General features: G+C 44.9%; 1 protein-coding gene across 5 annotated transcripts in view; it reads left to right on the top strand.

The window, feature by feature from the left end:
• Positions 1-15,661, top strand: part of tmcc1a (transmembrane and coiled-coil domain family 1a) — a 26,438-nt gene extending 10,777 nt beyond the window's left edge. For 2 of the 5 annotated variants that reach the window (XM_042085922.1, XM_042085927.1), the window contains 4 exons: positions 11,281-11,514; positions 11,917-12,602; positions 13,558-13,693; positions 14,184-15,661. In XM_042085922.1, coding sequence (XP_041941856.1) covers positions 11,281-11,514; positions 11,917-12,602; positions 13,558-13,693; positions 14,184-14,501 — 1,374 coding nt within the window. In that variant the 3' untranslated portion in view covers positions 14,502-15,661. Of the gene's footprint in view, positions 1-3,102; positions 3,606-9,204; positions 9,994-10,034; positions 10,608-11,280; positions 11,515-11,916; positions 12,603-13,557; positions 13,694-14,183 lie in introns of those variants that run through there. The other 3 variants (XM_042085926.1, XM_042085925.1, XM_042085924.1) reach the window with 3 other exon arrangements.
• The last annotated feature ends 1,480 nt before the right edge of the window (positions 15,662-17,141 follow it).

The following is a 17,141-nucleotide window of genomic DNA, read 5'->3' as shown; positions in this document are numbered from 1 at the left end:
GATTTGGGGTCATCTGTAGACCAGTGGGTGCTCATGTGTAAATGTCTTTGTGTGTCTGGGTTGTTTGTGTTGGTCTCAGGGCATTCCAGAGCAGTGCTCTCTCTCACATATTTATTTGACCCATATTTGACAGCTGTTTTCATCCAAACAGACGTTTGCAAAACAGATTACATCCCATTTGGGGTAAAATGTCAAGCGTCACAAAGTGAGCAATGAAAATAAAAGTATGGGTTGTGAGATCATGTTGAGCACCAAGAGCAATGCTAGACATGAACAGAATTGCCGGCCATGTGGCATACACAACCTCATGAGGAAAAAAAGATAGTTGGACGCTGTTTGTCTTGGCTGCTTCTAAGATGTGTCAAGCAGTGGGGGTGACCTTAGCCTATTTAAATGTGGTGTGGTAAACACCCAAAGCTAGTGAAGAATTCATTATGAGTATGTTCAAAGGCACAAGTATAGGCAAGATGGCATATAGGAAGTTGAAGGGCATATGGGGCACACACACACACACACACACACACACACACACAATGCAGCAGCTGCTATCCATACCTGTGTCTATTTGGGGGTAGCTGGGTCCTATAGCAGTCTAGTATGGGAGATATCTGTGGGCTGCTGTGAGTCAGAGCCTGGCCTATGGACACTGTGTCCCTCACGGCTCGGCAGAGGGAGAGGACAGTACACTGGCAGTCATGCATGCAGTGCCACTTTTAGAGTGACTAACACGTGATTTACCCTTCGGATGGCCCTCCATGTGTCCACGTTTTTATTGTTTACATGTGGATGCAGTGGCAGGGACAAGGGGTCCCTGCAATCATGCATAAATCCATCTATTAATCATGTCATTGCCGGATTACATAATTCCTTAATCAGCACTGGAATCGCTCTGTGAATGGGGAACCTGTTTATGAGAGTGTTCTTGCAGCTTCATATCAGTCATTATATGAACATGTGCTCCAAACAACAAATCCCCACAAGTCTGTGTGGGTGTGTACAAACACAGCGAGTATGTACACATGGTCATAGTGTGTGGGTGTGGTGTATACATGGTCATAGTGTGTCTTTGTGTGTGTGTGTGTATGTTTATGTTCGTACTGTATGTGTATGTGTGTGTGTGTGTGTGTGTGTGTGTGTGTGTACTGTATGTTGTGTGTGTGTGTGTGTGTGTGTGTGTGTGTGTGTGTGTGTGTGTGTGCGCGTGTGCTTGTGTGTGTGTGGAAGTGGAAGAGAATACTGGTGTTCTCGATTGCCAGGAGTAAACTCCGACCATGCTCCCTAAAACTGTGACATATATTGGGGCACAAACTAAAGAACAAACCAATGAAGTGACAATCGTGGCTCAGCAGCCGGTCCTTTTTAGGGGGGGGGGGGGGGGGGGGGTCTGGTGATCGTTGCTGACGTACTTGTGTTATTGAGACATAAGCAGAATGCCAGGCAAAGTACCCTGATCCTGTTGCCGCATAGTGTGTTTGTGTTTTAAATCTCTCCGTGTGAAATCAAGAAGGAAAGTACAAAGGTTCAGGCTCTCTTTGTTCTGAGGATATAATGATGATGATGTACAATTACATTCCAAATGCGTGCTGGGCATTTAACATGACTCAAAGCAGATGGTTACCGTGCTTACGGACTGTGACAAGTTTATCATATTACCTACAGTATATTGAGCTCTACTTCCTATTTGTAGGTTTGGTCCAGAACATCTACTGAAATAACTATGCACTTACTCCAGCGCCTTGTTTAGGATGAAGCCCACCTGCTGCTTGCTACAAGCTCTTTTGTCTTACTCACACAGATGGATTTTTTTTTGTTGTCTCACTCACACACACACTCGTGTGTAATGTTCCGGTGTGTTCTGCCATGCTATTGTTTCTGGAGTCCAGCTTTTGTGCCAGCTCACTCCACTGGAGTCTTTCTCTCTCTCTCTCTCTCTCTCTCTCGCTTGCTCTCTCTCTATCCTTCTCACTCTCTCACAAGAACACACACACACACACACACACACACACACACACACACACACACACACAATGAAACACATACAGACTTTTGATGCTGCTCCATCTCAAGCAATCCTAAAATATGAATCCCATTTACTGTAGTATTTCCAAAGTGAGGACTTGGGACTCTTAGCATCTCCAGCTTTGGCTGAAAATTTGCCTCTAGGCTGTAACTCACACACACAAATACATAAAGAATGAGATTGTTATTCTGGCATGCCTGGCATGTGGAATATACGTGCTGAGCTACAGGGGAATATTTTAGCATGAGGTAGTGAATTCCATTAGTGAATTCCAATAGTGACGAGAGGAATCAAGGCCTTGTCACCCGGAAGAGGCTGCATAGTTATCTGCATAGGTGTGCATCTGTGTGTCACGTAGCCACATTATAGCCTCTGGGTGAATTATTTTGTATGATTTTTTGTATCGGCTAGATTTATGGATACATGGGATAAAAATGAAATGAATGTACCAAGCTCAGGCGAATGCCTATACACATTTATAGGCCTATATACAGAGGAGGTTTCCCTGGTCTATTGGTCGCATTAGTAGACTGCTCACTTTGTTCTCTGGTGGATAGATAATGGGGCACCATGTAATTTCTCCTCACAGAGAACTTCACAAAGCACTGGCTGAGTGACGCTTATTCTTATGTAAGTCACCTTTCCCCTAAACACCCCAGCTCTGTTCTATAGAGCAGCTTTGGCAGCTCTTGGCCATGAAAGAACCCCCCCCCCCCCCCCCCCCCAACCTTCGCCTTGTCCCGCTTCGCTACTCCCATTAATTGGTCACACACACATACGCACACTATGGAGTCATATGACAATGTAATCTGGGCATGCGTTTCTGGACAGAGATGCAGTAATTGGTTCAGCTTCGCGGTTGCTGTGTCTGATCCCTTAGTTTGTGTCTGGACTCTTCATTTACCAATAACCCCAATGGACGTTTTTTGTCAATAGCACTGCTGATTGGCTACCCAGTGCCGCTGGTAATGAACTTCTAATTGGTTGGCTGAGAAGCTGTCCAGCTTCTGATTGGTGTAGAGGGTCTATGGGGTTTCGCCAATTGATTGGCTAAGCTGAGAAGCACTTAATGTTGCTCGGCTGTGCCTCTGGCCCAGACAGCGGGATTACGGAACAGAACAGAACAGGCCCCAGCAGTACCACCCCCTCCTTCTTCCCCACAACTCTCTTTCTCTCTCTCTCTTTCTCTTTCTCACTCACACGCTCACACATACACTCTCCGATGGAGCTTCTTTCTCAAATGAAGCCAGCTGGACATCTCGCCGCCGCCAGAGTTGAGCGCAGTGGACGTGAGCCGACTCTGACCACAGCTGAACTTCTGCCACCACATTCCTCCATCAGCTCAGCCATCCGTACCTCACAGTCTCCGCAGGACACTTTTCAGATGCTGATGTTAGAATTAAGTGTAGAAGATGTGTAAGTTTGTGTGTTAGCTCGCTAGTGTGTGTGTGTGTGTGTGTGTGTGTGTGTGTGTGTGTGTGTGTCTTCGTTGCTGGGATACAACTTCCTCATGCTATCTCCAATGGAGGTCATCCTGAATCTGGTAACTCCTGAGTCCTCGCCATCCAACTCTCCTACAAACACTGTGAGTGCATCATTTGGATTGAGTGTACATATGTTTGTGTGTGTACATGGGTCTAAATGGGTCTTCACTGTGCCAATGTGTGTGTGTGTGTGTGTGTGTATGTGTGAGTGTGTGTGTGTGTGTTTTCATGTGTGAATGAAAGAGTGAGTATAGATGGTCAAAAAGACTGAATGAATTGATTTCCATTCAGAGGTGAATTTACTGTGTGTTTCTGTGTTTGTGTGTGTGTGTGTGTGTGTGTGGAGAGAGAGAGAGTAGACTTGATAACTGTGCTACCTGTTTTTTGTTTCTTGTGTGCATCTGTACACATCTGTACATAGGCTTACTGACTTTTTCGATGGTGCTTTGTCAACGGTTTGGCTTAGTAGGTCTTCTGTTTGGTTCAGTTTGTGAAGGCTTTGGCTCCTGAGAATATGGGTTGGGGTTCATTTGGTTCTTTTCAGATGCATCACATGGTCTTTTAAGTCCTCTCCACAAATGTAGGGCTTCTGCTGAGCCCTGTACCAAGTGTGTGTGTGTGTGTGTGTGTGTGTGTGTGTGTGTTGTGAGAGAGAGAGTTTGTTTGTGTGTGTGGGTGTGTGGGTGTGTGCGTGCGCGCGTGTGTGTGTGTGTGTGTGTGTGTGTGTGTGTGTGTGTGTGCTTGCGTGTGTGTGTGCTTGTGTGTGCATGTGTGCGTGTATTTGTGCGTGTGTGTTTGTGGGTGTTTGTGGGTGTTTATTTCACGCGTAGTTGCATGCAGACCAACACATAGAGTTATGTAATTGTCCATGGATGGTGAATGGGCCCATTGTGAGAGTTCGCCTCAGACCCCTTAAAGAAACAAAAAAGCGGATTTCCATGAAAAACTGCCCTTTGTCTGAGCAGAGGGGGCTTAGTCTAAAGCGAGGGAGAGAAGGGAGCGATTGAGGCAGAGAGAGGGAGGTAGAGAAGCCCAGGGAGGACAAGAGAGAGGAGGAATGGAACTGGCTAGATTAGAGGAGGAGGGCATGGAGGCCACAGGGGCTGCTGTGAACAAACTCTTTGGGCTACTGAGGTCTGACCCCTGGGCAGCACTCATCATCACATCTCCAAGCGTAGCTAGGCAGGAGTGCTACACTGCCCTTTGCCAATACCAGGCAAGCTCCAGAAAATCATAATCTTCTCTCTTTTGAGTTGGCAGTGCATGCAGTTGGGATCTGGGTTATCCATAAATAATGGTTTGTACGTGTTCACTATAAATACCAGAGTTTGAGTTACAGTTTGAGTTACAGATATGCTGGTTAATGTGATTTGTTTCCTTTATTTGCCCACTTTTATGCCCTTTGTATGTTTTTATGACACACTCTCTCTCACACACACACACACACACACATACACAACCACTGTATAATTAACGGCCTCAGCGAGTGGCCCATTTGAACTGTGCATTATAAAAGCACCGCAGAAACCCCTGAGCACATTTCATCTCCCTCTTTCTGTTCAGTGAAAATCAAATTGCTTTATTAGTATGGTAAGAAGGGCACTTGTATTGCCTAAGCATTCAAAAGGAAAATAAGAGAATGCAGGAAAGGGGAAATCAGTACCAAATCATCTCTCTCGCTCGCTCTAGCTATCCCTCTCTCTCTCTCTCTTTCTCTGTGTGTGTGTGTGAACAGTTTGTTCTCGCTGTAATTAGGCTTGTGTGATGGATTTTCTATGGCAATGAGATCCACCTATAAAGCTGGCCCATGAGAGGCAGGCAGTTGAGGAGAGTGGAGAGGTGATAAGGCCTGTCTGTTTCTGCTTGTGTAAATTCATGGGGGCAATTTTTTTTTTTTTACTTATTATTCATACACACATTTCCTACAAAAACATGCTAATTGCTTCAAGCTCTGGCAATTTCTCTGTCTAGCTAAGTGTCTGGAGTGTCTGAAATATCTTGACATCTTGATATCTTGGGTCATGTGCCTGAGGCATCAATCACAGGCTTGGCGTCTAAGTGTAGCTTTTTTGATGTGTAGCACTCAGATGCTAAAATTAAAAGCTCCATTAAAACTGCGCTATTTCAGTGGTAAGCCCCTGCTGCCGATCCCTGACCTCAGAGTGTTGCATGGCTATGTTACCTTAGCTGACCTGACTTGCAGACTAGCGTCTACAGGGACACACTGTTTTTTGTTTTGTTTTTTGTTATGTTTATTTAGGGACACATTTTACCTGTATGACAAACAATACAGAACTCATGAAACTGTAAATAATGTTACACTTCACTGAAATGCCAGTAATATTACAATAATTTCAAAACATATCAGAAAGAAAACTAAATATTTACATGAAATGCACTTCTTTAATAGCCTGGAAATCTAGACGCACTCTAGTGGCAGCAAATTACATAGTCTAGCAACTCTCCCTTGGCTTGCGAGCTGGAAAAATTAAACTTTGATAAGGCCAACCACATCGTGTATAGAGTATAGGCGGGCTTAACATAATGATTGATGGCAGAGTTGCAACGGTTCGGCGTGAATTCCCTGCTACTTGAAAACAAAAAAGATGGATGTTGCTGTTGGCGAACTGCGTAAGATTTTTTTAAGTTGGCAAAAGTATGAACTAGCCAACTAGCTCCGCTGGTGGGAAAACGCATGGGATTCATGAGTTGTAGCACTATCCTATTGCGTGCAAAGGGAATTTGAAAGACAACCGATTATCCTGCCCCTGAGCACTGTGAATGGTGAGTCCCCAGACCCTACATCTTGATGTGGGTCTGGCTCGTCAGGTTACTTCTTTAATACCATGGAATATCATGGAAAAAGTTGATTTATTTCAGTAATTCCATTCAAAAAGTAAAACTTGTATAATGTATACATTCATTCCACACAGACTGATATATTTCAAGTGTTTATTTCTTTTAATTTTGATGATTATAACTGACAACTAATGAAAACCCCAAATTCAGTATTAGAAAATTTGAATATTGTGAAAAGGTTCAATATTGAAGACACCTGGTGTCACACTCTAATCAGCTAATTAACTCAAAACACCTGCAAAGGCCTTTAAATGGTCTCTCAGTCTAGTTCTGTAGGCTACACAATCATGGGGAAGACTGCTGACTTGACAGTTGTCCAAAAGACGACCATTGACATCTTGCACAAGGAGGGCAAGACACAAAGGGTCATTGCTAAAGAGGCTGGCTGTTCACAGAGCTCTGTGTCCAAACACATTAATAGAGAAGGGAAGGAAAAGATGTGGTAGAAAAAGTTTACAAGCAATAGGGATAACCGCACCCTGGAGAGGATTGTGAAACAAAACCCATTCAAAAATGTGGGGGAGATTCACAAAGAGTGGACTGCAGCTGGAGTCAGTGCTTCAAGAACCACCACGCACAGACAAATGCAAGACATGGGGTTCAGCTGTCGCATTCCTTGTGTCAAGCCACTCTTGAACAAGAGACGGCGTCAGAAGCGTCTCGCCTGGGCTAAAGACAAAAATGACTGGACTGCTGCTGAGAGGTCCAAAGTTATGTTCTCTGTTGAAAGTAAATTTTGCATTTCCTTTGGAAATCAAGGTCCCAGAGTCTGAAAGAAGAGAGGAGAGGCACAGAATCCATGTTGCTTGAAGTCCAGTGTAAGGTTTCCACAGTCAGTGATGGTTTGGGGTGCTGTTTTCTGAGGTCCAGTGTCAACACAGCCGTCTACCAGGAAGTTTTAGAGCACTTCATGCTTCCTGCTGCTGACCAACTTTATGGAGATGCAGATTTAATTTGTGTGCCAAAGCTACCAGTACCTGGTTTAAGGACCATGGTATCCCTGTTCTTAATTGGCCAGCAAACTCGCCTGACCTTAACCCCATAGAAAATCTATGGGGTATTGTGAAGAGGAAGATGCGATACGCCAGACCCAACAATGTAGAAGAGCTGAAGGCCACTATCAGAGCAATCTGGACTCTCATAACACCTGAGCAGTGCCACAGACTGATCAACTCCATGCCACGCCGCATTGCTGCAGTAATTCAGGCAAAAGGAGCCCCAACTAAGTATTGAGTGCTGTACATGTTCATACTTTTCTGTTGGCCAACATTTCTAAAAAAAATGTTTTGTACTGGTCTTAAGTAATATTCTAATTTTCAGAAATACTGAATTTGGAATTTTTTATTACTCAGTTATAATTATCAAAATTAAAAGAAATAAACATTTGAAATATCAGTCTGTGAATGAATATAATATACAAGTTTTACTTTTTGAATGGAATTACTGACTTAAATCAACTTTTTGATATTCTAATTATATGACCAGCACCTGTATATCATTTTTAAAATAATACATTTTTATATCTCTTGCTTCACTGACAAGGCTTCTTTGTGTTAACTTATCAGACTTCCTCTCTCAAAGCCTTCATGGTCTCTCTCATCTAGTGCAAGACACCTGCAATTGCCGTACCCCAGGCCTCCAGTCCTGACCCTAACAACATGTGTGGAGAGTGTGGGCATTCAGACAAGGAGGCTTGTCACACATGTCCCAAATCAACAACGCTGTAGTTTGAGGTCACTGGTGCAGTACAGTAACCTGTGTTGTGAAAAGGTGTAAGGCATAGGCTGGCACTGGATATGAACCTTTGGCCTTCAGCAAAGAGGCTAAAACTCATGCGGCCTAGTCTATGTGTATGTTTGTGTAAGTGTGTGACAGAGAGAGGGTGAGGCTGTATGTGTGGATACATGAGTGTGACCTTCAATTCCAAAGAGATGTCAAAGTGTTCTTGTGGCGCGTAAGCCTGTTGCGCTGTCTGTGATCTGTTTGGTGTTGGGCCTGATTAAATGCTTTATGTACACTTAACTACACACACAGGGTATGTGCCTTCACACCACGCTTGCCTCTCAAACTCTTCGTCATGTAATGCTAGTTATGAGGTTATGACGTGTGCAGTGCAAATAGGATCAATTTACTGTAAGTAGATGGTTATATCCAAAGGAACTATTATTAGCCTTTACCCTTGTAAATGGGTCTTTGCTGTGCCACTGTGTGTGTGTGTGTGTTAAATATCATCAGGCTTACACAGAGATCATTCTAAGTTGGCTTAAAGACTTAAATTATTTAGAATGTAAATATGTTTTGAACTTCCTCCATCTTTCTCTCAGTTGAGGTCAGGTGAAGGTGTATGCGTTGGATTATTACAGGACCTCGTTGAATACTGTTAAGGTGTTTCTTAATAAGACTGTAGCAAAGCACCTATATGAACACACACACTCTCTCTCTTTATCTCTTACACACACACACACACACACACACAGACAGACACGCACACATGCACACACACACACTCTTTATCTCTTACACACACACACACACAGACAGACAGACAGGCACACACATGCACACAATAGGTATTTGTTACAGTAGTCTTACTGCTCTGGTGTTCTGTTGCCCTGTTCTTAGAATGCTTTCTTCATGCATGGAATTGTGGTTGTGATTCCATTGTACTACATTCAATGGAATCCAAGAACTAGGATTCTATTACTCAGGAATTTATGTTAGTGTGTGGGGTGGGGTTATTAATGCGCTTGTCTCCCAAATCCCACCCTGTAAGACAGAAGCTGAGAAATTGGTTCTCTTTCTATGACTTTCGGTTTGCATACTGAATTGTTTTCTCTTATCTAGTTTGAAGGCAGGTGCCAGGTTTAAGGGCGTGCTTTTGATCTTTGAACCCACCTCCAATTGGAAAGTACCAGAGCTAATTAAGGATTCCCGGTAGGAGCCATTGATAGGGTTATCACAGATATCTGATGTCTTCAAGGGGCAATGTGTGCAGTTACACTGACATTAGTGTGTGTATGTGCGCGCGCCAGTGAAACCGGATTTACTACCCATCTCTCACACACATTAGCTACTTTTGATACAATCTCAGGATCCACCTCGCCGTGAACTATTACTAGCCTACAGGCATATAGGCAATGGCAGGCGGTATGCCTTTTTACTAAAAATTAGCTAAGGCTACAAGTGCAACTGTATTTACAATTGCATTGTGCAGGTGATTTTCACATCAGGCCTATTCAGGCAAAGCAACTTTGCCTTTGTTTTCCTTTGAAAATTCTGACCAACGTTCAAAGTTCAGTCTGAATTGGTTGATTGCAGTCTAGCTCTTACCACCTGCCGTTTTGCTAGCGATCTCGACGGTCAAAGGATGATGTCATCCTGTAAATAACCGGGTGGGGGAGTGCCCGCGCACTCCAGGCGGAGTTTTAAAGACTCCACTTTCAAAACAAGTTTGGGAGGTTTAGGAGCGGTACCGGTGTGTACCAAAAATTCCCCGAAAACACATTCAAAAGGATAAGCCTAGAAGAGATTTCCACAGCTGACCAGATGAAACTCACGACACTGACACTGACTGAAGTCACGCAGGAGAATATGCATTGGGAGAAGGTCCTTCGCTTAAAGAATGGGAAGGTGAGAGCAATCAGTCGCTCGTTTTATTCTCAGTCCTGCTGTAATCGACTGCTTCACCTGGACTACGTTCGTACCAATAGTGGCTAGGCTGTATGCATTTTTTATTCAGTGGAACGTTCTGTATTTCAGTTGTGCGCCCCGTGTTCATTCTACCATCGCGCTGGATGGGGATAGTGTAGGCTAACTGTCAAAAGTTGTCAACATCAATATGCGGTGATTAAATGGTGATTAGTAGTAGCCTATTTGTTTTGGCCGTCCGCGATTTCAACTTAACATGGAAATCAGGTTTAGTCGCGCATAAACATGTTGACGGGCTGGCTCTCGCGTTACTCATCACAGTCTATGCTATTACTACACCAGAATTACGCGTACAACACGTTACAGCGTAGCCTATAATCCTTGCATGCATGCCATGTGACTAATTTCCTGCACAGCTCATCCATATCATTTCAATTGGTCATTACTTTTTCTGTTTGTTGACGATGACTGGAGTGAAACTTCAGTCTAAGGATGTGTGTCATAGCCACCCAAATGGGATCCGGTCATTCTGGAGTCAAGATGTCCCAAAACCTATTTACTACTGGACTTTTTGCTTGTTCCCCAAAACATATCGGGTTGTTTCTATTTACTCTAAATGTCCTATTGTATGTTTTATTCTTCTGCGCCAGTGCTTATTTTATTGGTAGTAGTGGCTATAATGTGAGACATCAGTCTTGCTCTTATATCCATGATGTCAGAAAGACATTATGTTGTGTTTAAAATCATTTCACCAATCATTATGTCTGTGTCACAATCAAGCTTCTACATGCAATGTCTAATAGTTTAACTAAGTCTTGTGGATCCAATCAGAAACCTGATTTTACAGTAAACTACTGGTATTTAGGAAACCGTCTGATGGACACACTGACCCACTTTGTCCTAGTTCCAGTTAAAAGCAGGCTTCTTTGTGTGTGTGTGTGTGTGTGTGTGTGTGAAACTGTATATGTATGTGTGTGTGTGTGTGTGTGTGTGTGTGTGTGTGAAACTGTATATTTGTGTGTGTGTGTGTGTGTGTTATATGCTGATTTCGCTGATCAGCAGACGGGAATTTCTAACCACAGACTGCAGAAGAACTCTTGCTTCATCATGGCTCGACCAAAAGAGAGAATGTTCTTTCTTATCCCTTTCTACATGTTCTCTTTTCTTATTTATTTTGCCATCTGTTCCCCACACCCTTCCTCCATCTCTTTGCCATGAGTTCTGATCACATCCTTTTGCCCCCCCCCCCTCTCTCTCCTCCTTTCTCAGATTGAGAGATTGGAAGGAGGCGTTCAGGCGGCCCTTGCGGGTGCAGGAGAGTTTTCCGATGAGTCTCTGGACCCTCAGCGCACACGGCAGGCCATCGCGCAGCTGCAGCAGAAGATCCTGAAACTGACCGAGCAGCTGCGCATCGAGCAGACCGCGCGCGATGAGAATGTCGCCGAGTACCTCAAGCTGGCCAACAACACCAGCGACAAGCAGCAGAGCGTGCGCATCAAGCAGGTGAGACAGCACCTCAGACGATAACGCAACAGAAAGGAGAGAGGGGCGGTGGTGTGTAATGAGCAGATGTCTAAATCATCAACAAGTACTGTACTGTAGAATCTTCAAAATGCCCCTCTGTTCACGCCATCTACTTTTAAGAACTGGTCTTTCCTTCCCAACATGAATCTAGTCTACACTTCTAAAGCTTAATATTGTTTGGTTGTGGTCTGCCATACAATCAACAAATTGACCACACCTCTGGTCATTATCTGTCATTATCTATGTGTAGAATGTCTACTGCTGAGCTATTAATTTTGACATGTTTTTGTACTTGCTTTGGGTCATGATTCGGGCAACTCAGACCACACTGGGTTCATGTGATGTGATGAGATGCGTTTTTGTGTGGTGCGCCCCCTGCAGGTGTTCGAGAAAAAGAACCAGAAGTCTGCGGGCAGCATCGCTCAGCTGCAGCGGAAGCTGGAGCACTACCACCGGCGGCTACGCGAGGCCGAGGGTGGCGCCGGGGCAGCGGCGGGGGCCGGCCGGCAGCCCAAGGCGGTGCTGCGCGACATGCAACAGGGTCTGCGCGACGTGGGCGCCCGCGTGTCCGAGTTCAGCGAGGGCGTGGTGGACAGTGTGCGCGGCGGCCTCACCAGCATCCAGCAGGTCACCCACCAGGCGGCGTCCAAGCCGCGGGAGATCGCCTCGCTCCTGATGGCCTCCCGGCACCGCAGCGGCAGCACCGAGAACCTCCACCAGCTGAGGGACGGGCAGGACATCGAGACCAACGGCGAGGAGAGCGTGCTGGGTGGCAGCGGGCGCCTGCAGGCCAGCCCCAAGTTCGGCAGCGAGGAGGACTGCTCTAGTGGCACCTCAGGCTCCGCCGGGGCCAACAGCACCACTGGGGGCGCCCCAGGAGGCCCCCCGAGCTCCAAGGGTAACACGCTGGACCGGAGCCAGAACAGTGGCCTGGACATGCTGCTGCAGGAGGTGCAGGAGCTGAGAGAGACGCAGGGCAGGATGGAGGAGGCCCTGGACGGACTGAAGAGCCACTACACACGAGACTACACGCTCATCATGCAGGGGATACAGGAGGAGAGGTTCAGGTACGTACTGTCAAACACACGACCGATGGTGTTTTAAGCCCCCAACGTCGTCTTCCAGGCAGCGCTGCCACCGCTGACTTAAAGGCACCTAATCCTAAACCTAACCCTAACCCTAACCCTGGCGCCTTCCAGGCAGCGCTGCCAAACACACACAATACATGAGCACACACATACACCCATAACACATGCCTCAAGATGACAGATTTAAGTCCTTAGATAGATATAGTCCTTGAAAAAAAACATTGCTTGCCTAATATGTAAGCAGTGACTCAATAGGATGGCATATGCGTGCAAGCACACACACTTGCAGACACACACATACACACACTGGGCTGGATAAATGTGGCCATATCAGCATTTTTCTGCCTAAAATGGCCTCTAAGCTCTTGTTTTTCCAGCTAAAAATAAATGTTCAAGCCCCAGTGCGCACAGACTGAACTTGGTGCACATCTTTGCGCACAAGGACCTAGTGTGGTGTCCTAAAAGCATATTTGACTACAAACTCCTTGTGGAATGCTAAGCTTATAAATAAGCATGCATTATTGTGTGTGTGTGTTTGTGGGAAGTTTGTTGAAAGCTGCAACATGAAGGAAGATAGAAGCCTGCACGTGTTTACGTCTGGGTTGTGTCCTTCAGGTTGCGCTAAACAGTGACTCGTGAGCAAGTTAGATGAGACACACTGATATCACTTTACACACCTCAAAGTGCAAGACACTAGCTGGCCCTTACTGCAACTGTGTTTATGTCCTCTGGCTTTCCACACACTCACACTTTTCTCTCCTCTGTTTCTTTCATACTTCAACAACCTTGTAATGTGTTTTGATGTTAAGGAATCTCTGATGGCCATCTCTCCAGGAAATGTACCTAGAATTCATGTTACTCACTAGATGTGTGTGTGTGTGTGTGTGTGTGTGTGTGTGTGTGTGTGTGTGTGTGTGTGTGTATGTGTGTGTAGGTGTGAACGACTGGAGGAGCAGCTGAATGACCTGACCGAACTCCACCAGAATGAGATCCTAAACCTGAAACAGGAGCTGGCCAGCATGGAGGAGAAGATTGCCTATCAGTCCAATGAGCGGGCCAGAGACATACAGGTACACTCACTAACAACGCTGTACCTGCTCGACCATGCGTACACAAACACCTGCTGTGTGAAGTATGAGTTACAGGGAGGCTATACCGGGCACGTAACTGAAGTGTCCATTCCCGGAGTGTCTGCTGCAATAATAGACATCTGAAGTTCGCCTACAAAAAGGACCCAAAGCTGCCATCTTTGTCTATATAAGGTCTCAGATCTCAGATCTCTTTATATGGGTAAAGATGGCAGCCTTTGGGTCCTTTTGATAGGCGAACTTTAGAGGTCTGTGAGCATCTATTGAACTTTCTAGACCAGACATGATAGTGGCACGCACGTTCAAAAAAATGATTCCAGTCTTCTAAAACTTCTTTACTCTCTGCAAACGGAACGCTTTTTTAGCCCGGGCCTTACAGAAGAATTCTGTTTGTGTAAAATGTTTACTGCATGTACATGATCTGAACCCCAAGCGCTTGACTGAAGGTGCTCTGGCCTGTGTTGTCCTGTAGGAGGCGCTAGAGGCGTGCCAGACGCGGGTCTCCAAGATGGAGCTGCAGCAGCAACAGCAGCAGGTGGTGCAGCTGGAGGGCCTGGAGAGTGCGGCGGCGGCGCGGACCCTGCTGGGCAAGCTGATCAGCGTGCTGCTGGCCCTCATGGCCGTGCTGCTGGTGTTCGTGTCGGCCGTGGCCAACTGTGTGGTGCCGCTCATGAGGACGCGGGGCCGCTCGCTCTCCACCCTCCTCTTCCTCATCTTCCTCGCCTTCATCTGGAGGAACTGGGACGTGATGACTGGTCAAACCCAGGCTCGTGTCCACCTGCCCAGATGATGTTTGCGCTGCCTGACCGGCATGTCATAGCAGCCATGGCACCTCATTGGCCAGCCGTAGCCTTTGCAATGTCGTCCACTCTTCTGTGAGGACATGGGATCTGAAGGAGATGGACCCAAGTGCCTCAGACCCACCTAGCTGAGTTTTCAAATCTGTTTACACCCGAAGGAGGCAAAACTAGTTTTCTCCTCTGGCACATTGCAGTGCTTCACTGCTTGTATTTCCTTAATTTAATGTAGATTGTACTTTTATTGTAATTATTCCTAATACGATTATTTTATTATTTTTATGATAATTATTCAGTTTAATGTAGCATGAAGCTTCTGTCAAAAAACATTTGGCTGATAGGACATTTTCTTCCTCAGTGCCTTACTGCCAGAGATTAATGTGCTGCCTTCATGGGGAGTTGTGCCTTTTCAGCCATGACTGACAGCAATAGCGGATCCCTCCCTGTCTGCACTGCCCTAAATACGGAGACGAAACCTCTCTGAGGACTTTGCTTGCAGGATTGAATAGACTAATAGAGATGCGGTACTTGAATGAAGAGTGGCATTTGGGAGTTGGGGGTGGGTTCTTGGGCTTCCTCACTGTTTTCTCTAGGGATGATTCCGTTCCCTTCCAAATCTTTGATGTAAAGCAGATTTTTATCCAGAATGAAGTATTTTGAAGAATGTTCTTAATTAATTTATAGTGATGCATCCAGCTGGTGGGTGTGGTGGTCAGTTGAAGAGAGTAGATCTGACTGTTAACAGACGTGGGTACGCTGAGGACACACATGTGTATGAGATCCAGAGCATACATCTTCATGTTGAAGGCGTGCTTTTCTGACTGAGCATGCTGATGTACACTTTAATGGCACCAGTAATAAATAACATCACACTCTAAATTTTAGACTTTGACAGCCCACCTACAGTACTGTATGTATCATGTTAGCAAACTCAATGCCAATCTCTGTGGATAGCTTTGACCCCTGATCATTGGTTTGAGTTGATGCTAGTGTGTTGACTGTGTTAGCAGAGCGCCCCCTGTCCTCTGTCTGTATACACTGCACTTTACCAGTTCAGTCTGTGCGCTGCGCTGTCACATCACATACAGATACCTGTTAATTTTGATGGCTTTCTCTGAACGTTTATGGAAGGAATAAAGAGCATTCCTGACTACTTAACGTGTGTGGTTTACTAATACACTTTAAATGACATATACAGTACATCTGTCTATTGGGTATGTTGCTTCATAAATGTCAAACAATGAGCAGAACAGTTGGACCTGGAGCTACTGTACAGTATACTGCAGGAGCCGACCTGTGGAGAACCTGCCAACCAACCTTCAACTCAAATACACCTGACCACTCCACTCTGTCCTATAGACTAAGTACTTCTAATCCCATACTTCAGGAGTATGTGAAAACAAATCAATGTATAGTTGCATGAGAGGGAGCAACATTAAAAGTTAGTCTGAGAGAGAGAGAGGGGGGAATAAAAGACCCAGAAAGATAGCAATGTGAAATAAGATATCAATGTTATGTAAATCAATATCAATCTAGTAGTCTAGTCTATCAATCTGGTCAAGTCTTGTTCTTAAAGTGCTGACAGCATCCTGAACTGATTTGTCATCCATCTACAATCTTGACCATGCATAGATTACAAAAGGCTGTATTGGTGCTATAGCCTAAGTAAACAAATCATAGCACCAATTAATTTTCTTGAAATCAATATTATAGAATATACTTACACCTGAATCATTATCAAGACTGTGTCACAGGTTACCATGTACAGTACTAGGCCAACTCTGGAATTTCTGGGATTACTAAGGAGTTCACAACAGGTTGGAAGGACTACACAAAGGGGCCAAAAAGTCAGACAAGTCTCAAGACCTCTTTATATTTGTTTATATATATATCCAGGGTTCTACAGACACATGTGCAAAAAAACACTTCCATAATGTGACTGGCATTATGTGGTTTTAGCCAGACAGCTAAACTAGTAGCCTACAGTACATCATTAGTCACATTTCATAAGATCGGGAGCCAAACTCAACCCTACTGTTCACTGATGGGTAGTCCTAAAACAGGACTGACCAGCTCTCCTCAGTCACTTGTTTTCAGACCTGTATTCCACAAAAATGATGATCTGACTAAAGCCAGGATGAAGACTTCAAAACCGACCAGAGCCCAAAGATACCTAAATACTTTCCATTACCATGACTTTGTAATGAATATGCAGTCATCCATTTGTCTTTTCAATTGCACAGAAAATTCAGTTAAATAACTTACTGCATTCTACTCTATGACCCTGAAGTCGTAGGCTATGAAATGTCATGCAGGGATGATGGCAAATAAAGGCTGCATTGCCATATTTTAACTAAATGAACCATGTTCCATTTTCTTACAGAAACAAGATGCTACTGGGAAAATATCACACAATCGGGAAATGTAAGAACATTATGTCCACTAGATGGCAACCTTGTCCAACATTTCCCTTTCATGGCCTCACATGACCCATAATTAAAAAGAAAAGGTGTAATCGGGTTGTGGTCTAGGTAGGGAAAACTTTACATCTTAGAGCACAGGAAATTAACGACATATTGGCAGCAGATAGCCTTCAGCAAACACGAACTGAAACGCTGTTGCTTGTTGCATTA

Source organism: Alosa sapidissima, chromosome 3 (assembly GCF_018492685.1).
Source record: "Alosa sapidissima isolate fAloSap1 chromosome 3, fAloSap1.pri, whole genome shotgun sequence".
Lineage (NCBI taxonomy): Eukaryota > Metazoa > Chordata > Actinopteri > Clupeiformes > Clupeidae > Alosa > Alosa sapidissima.
Note: the sequence above shows the minus strand (reverse complement) of the source record. Positions and strands in the feature narration are given on the sequence as shown.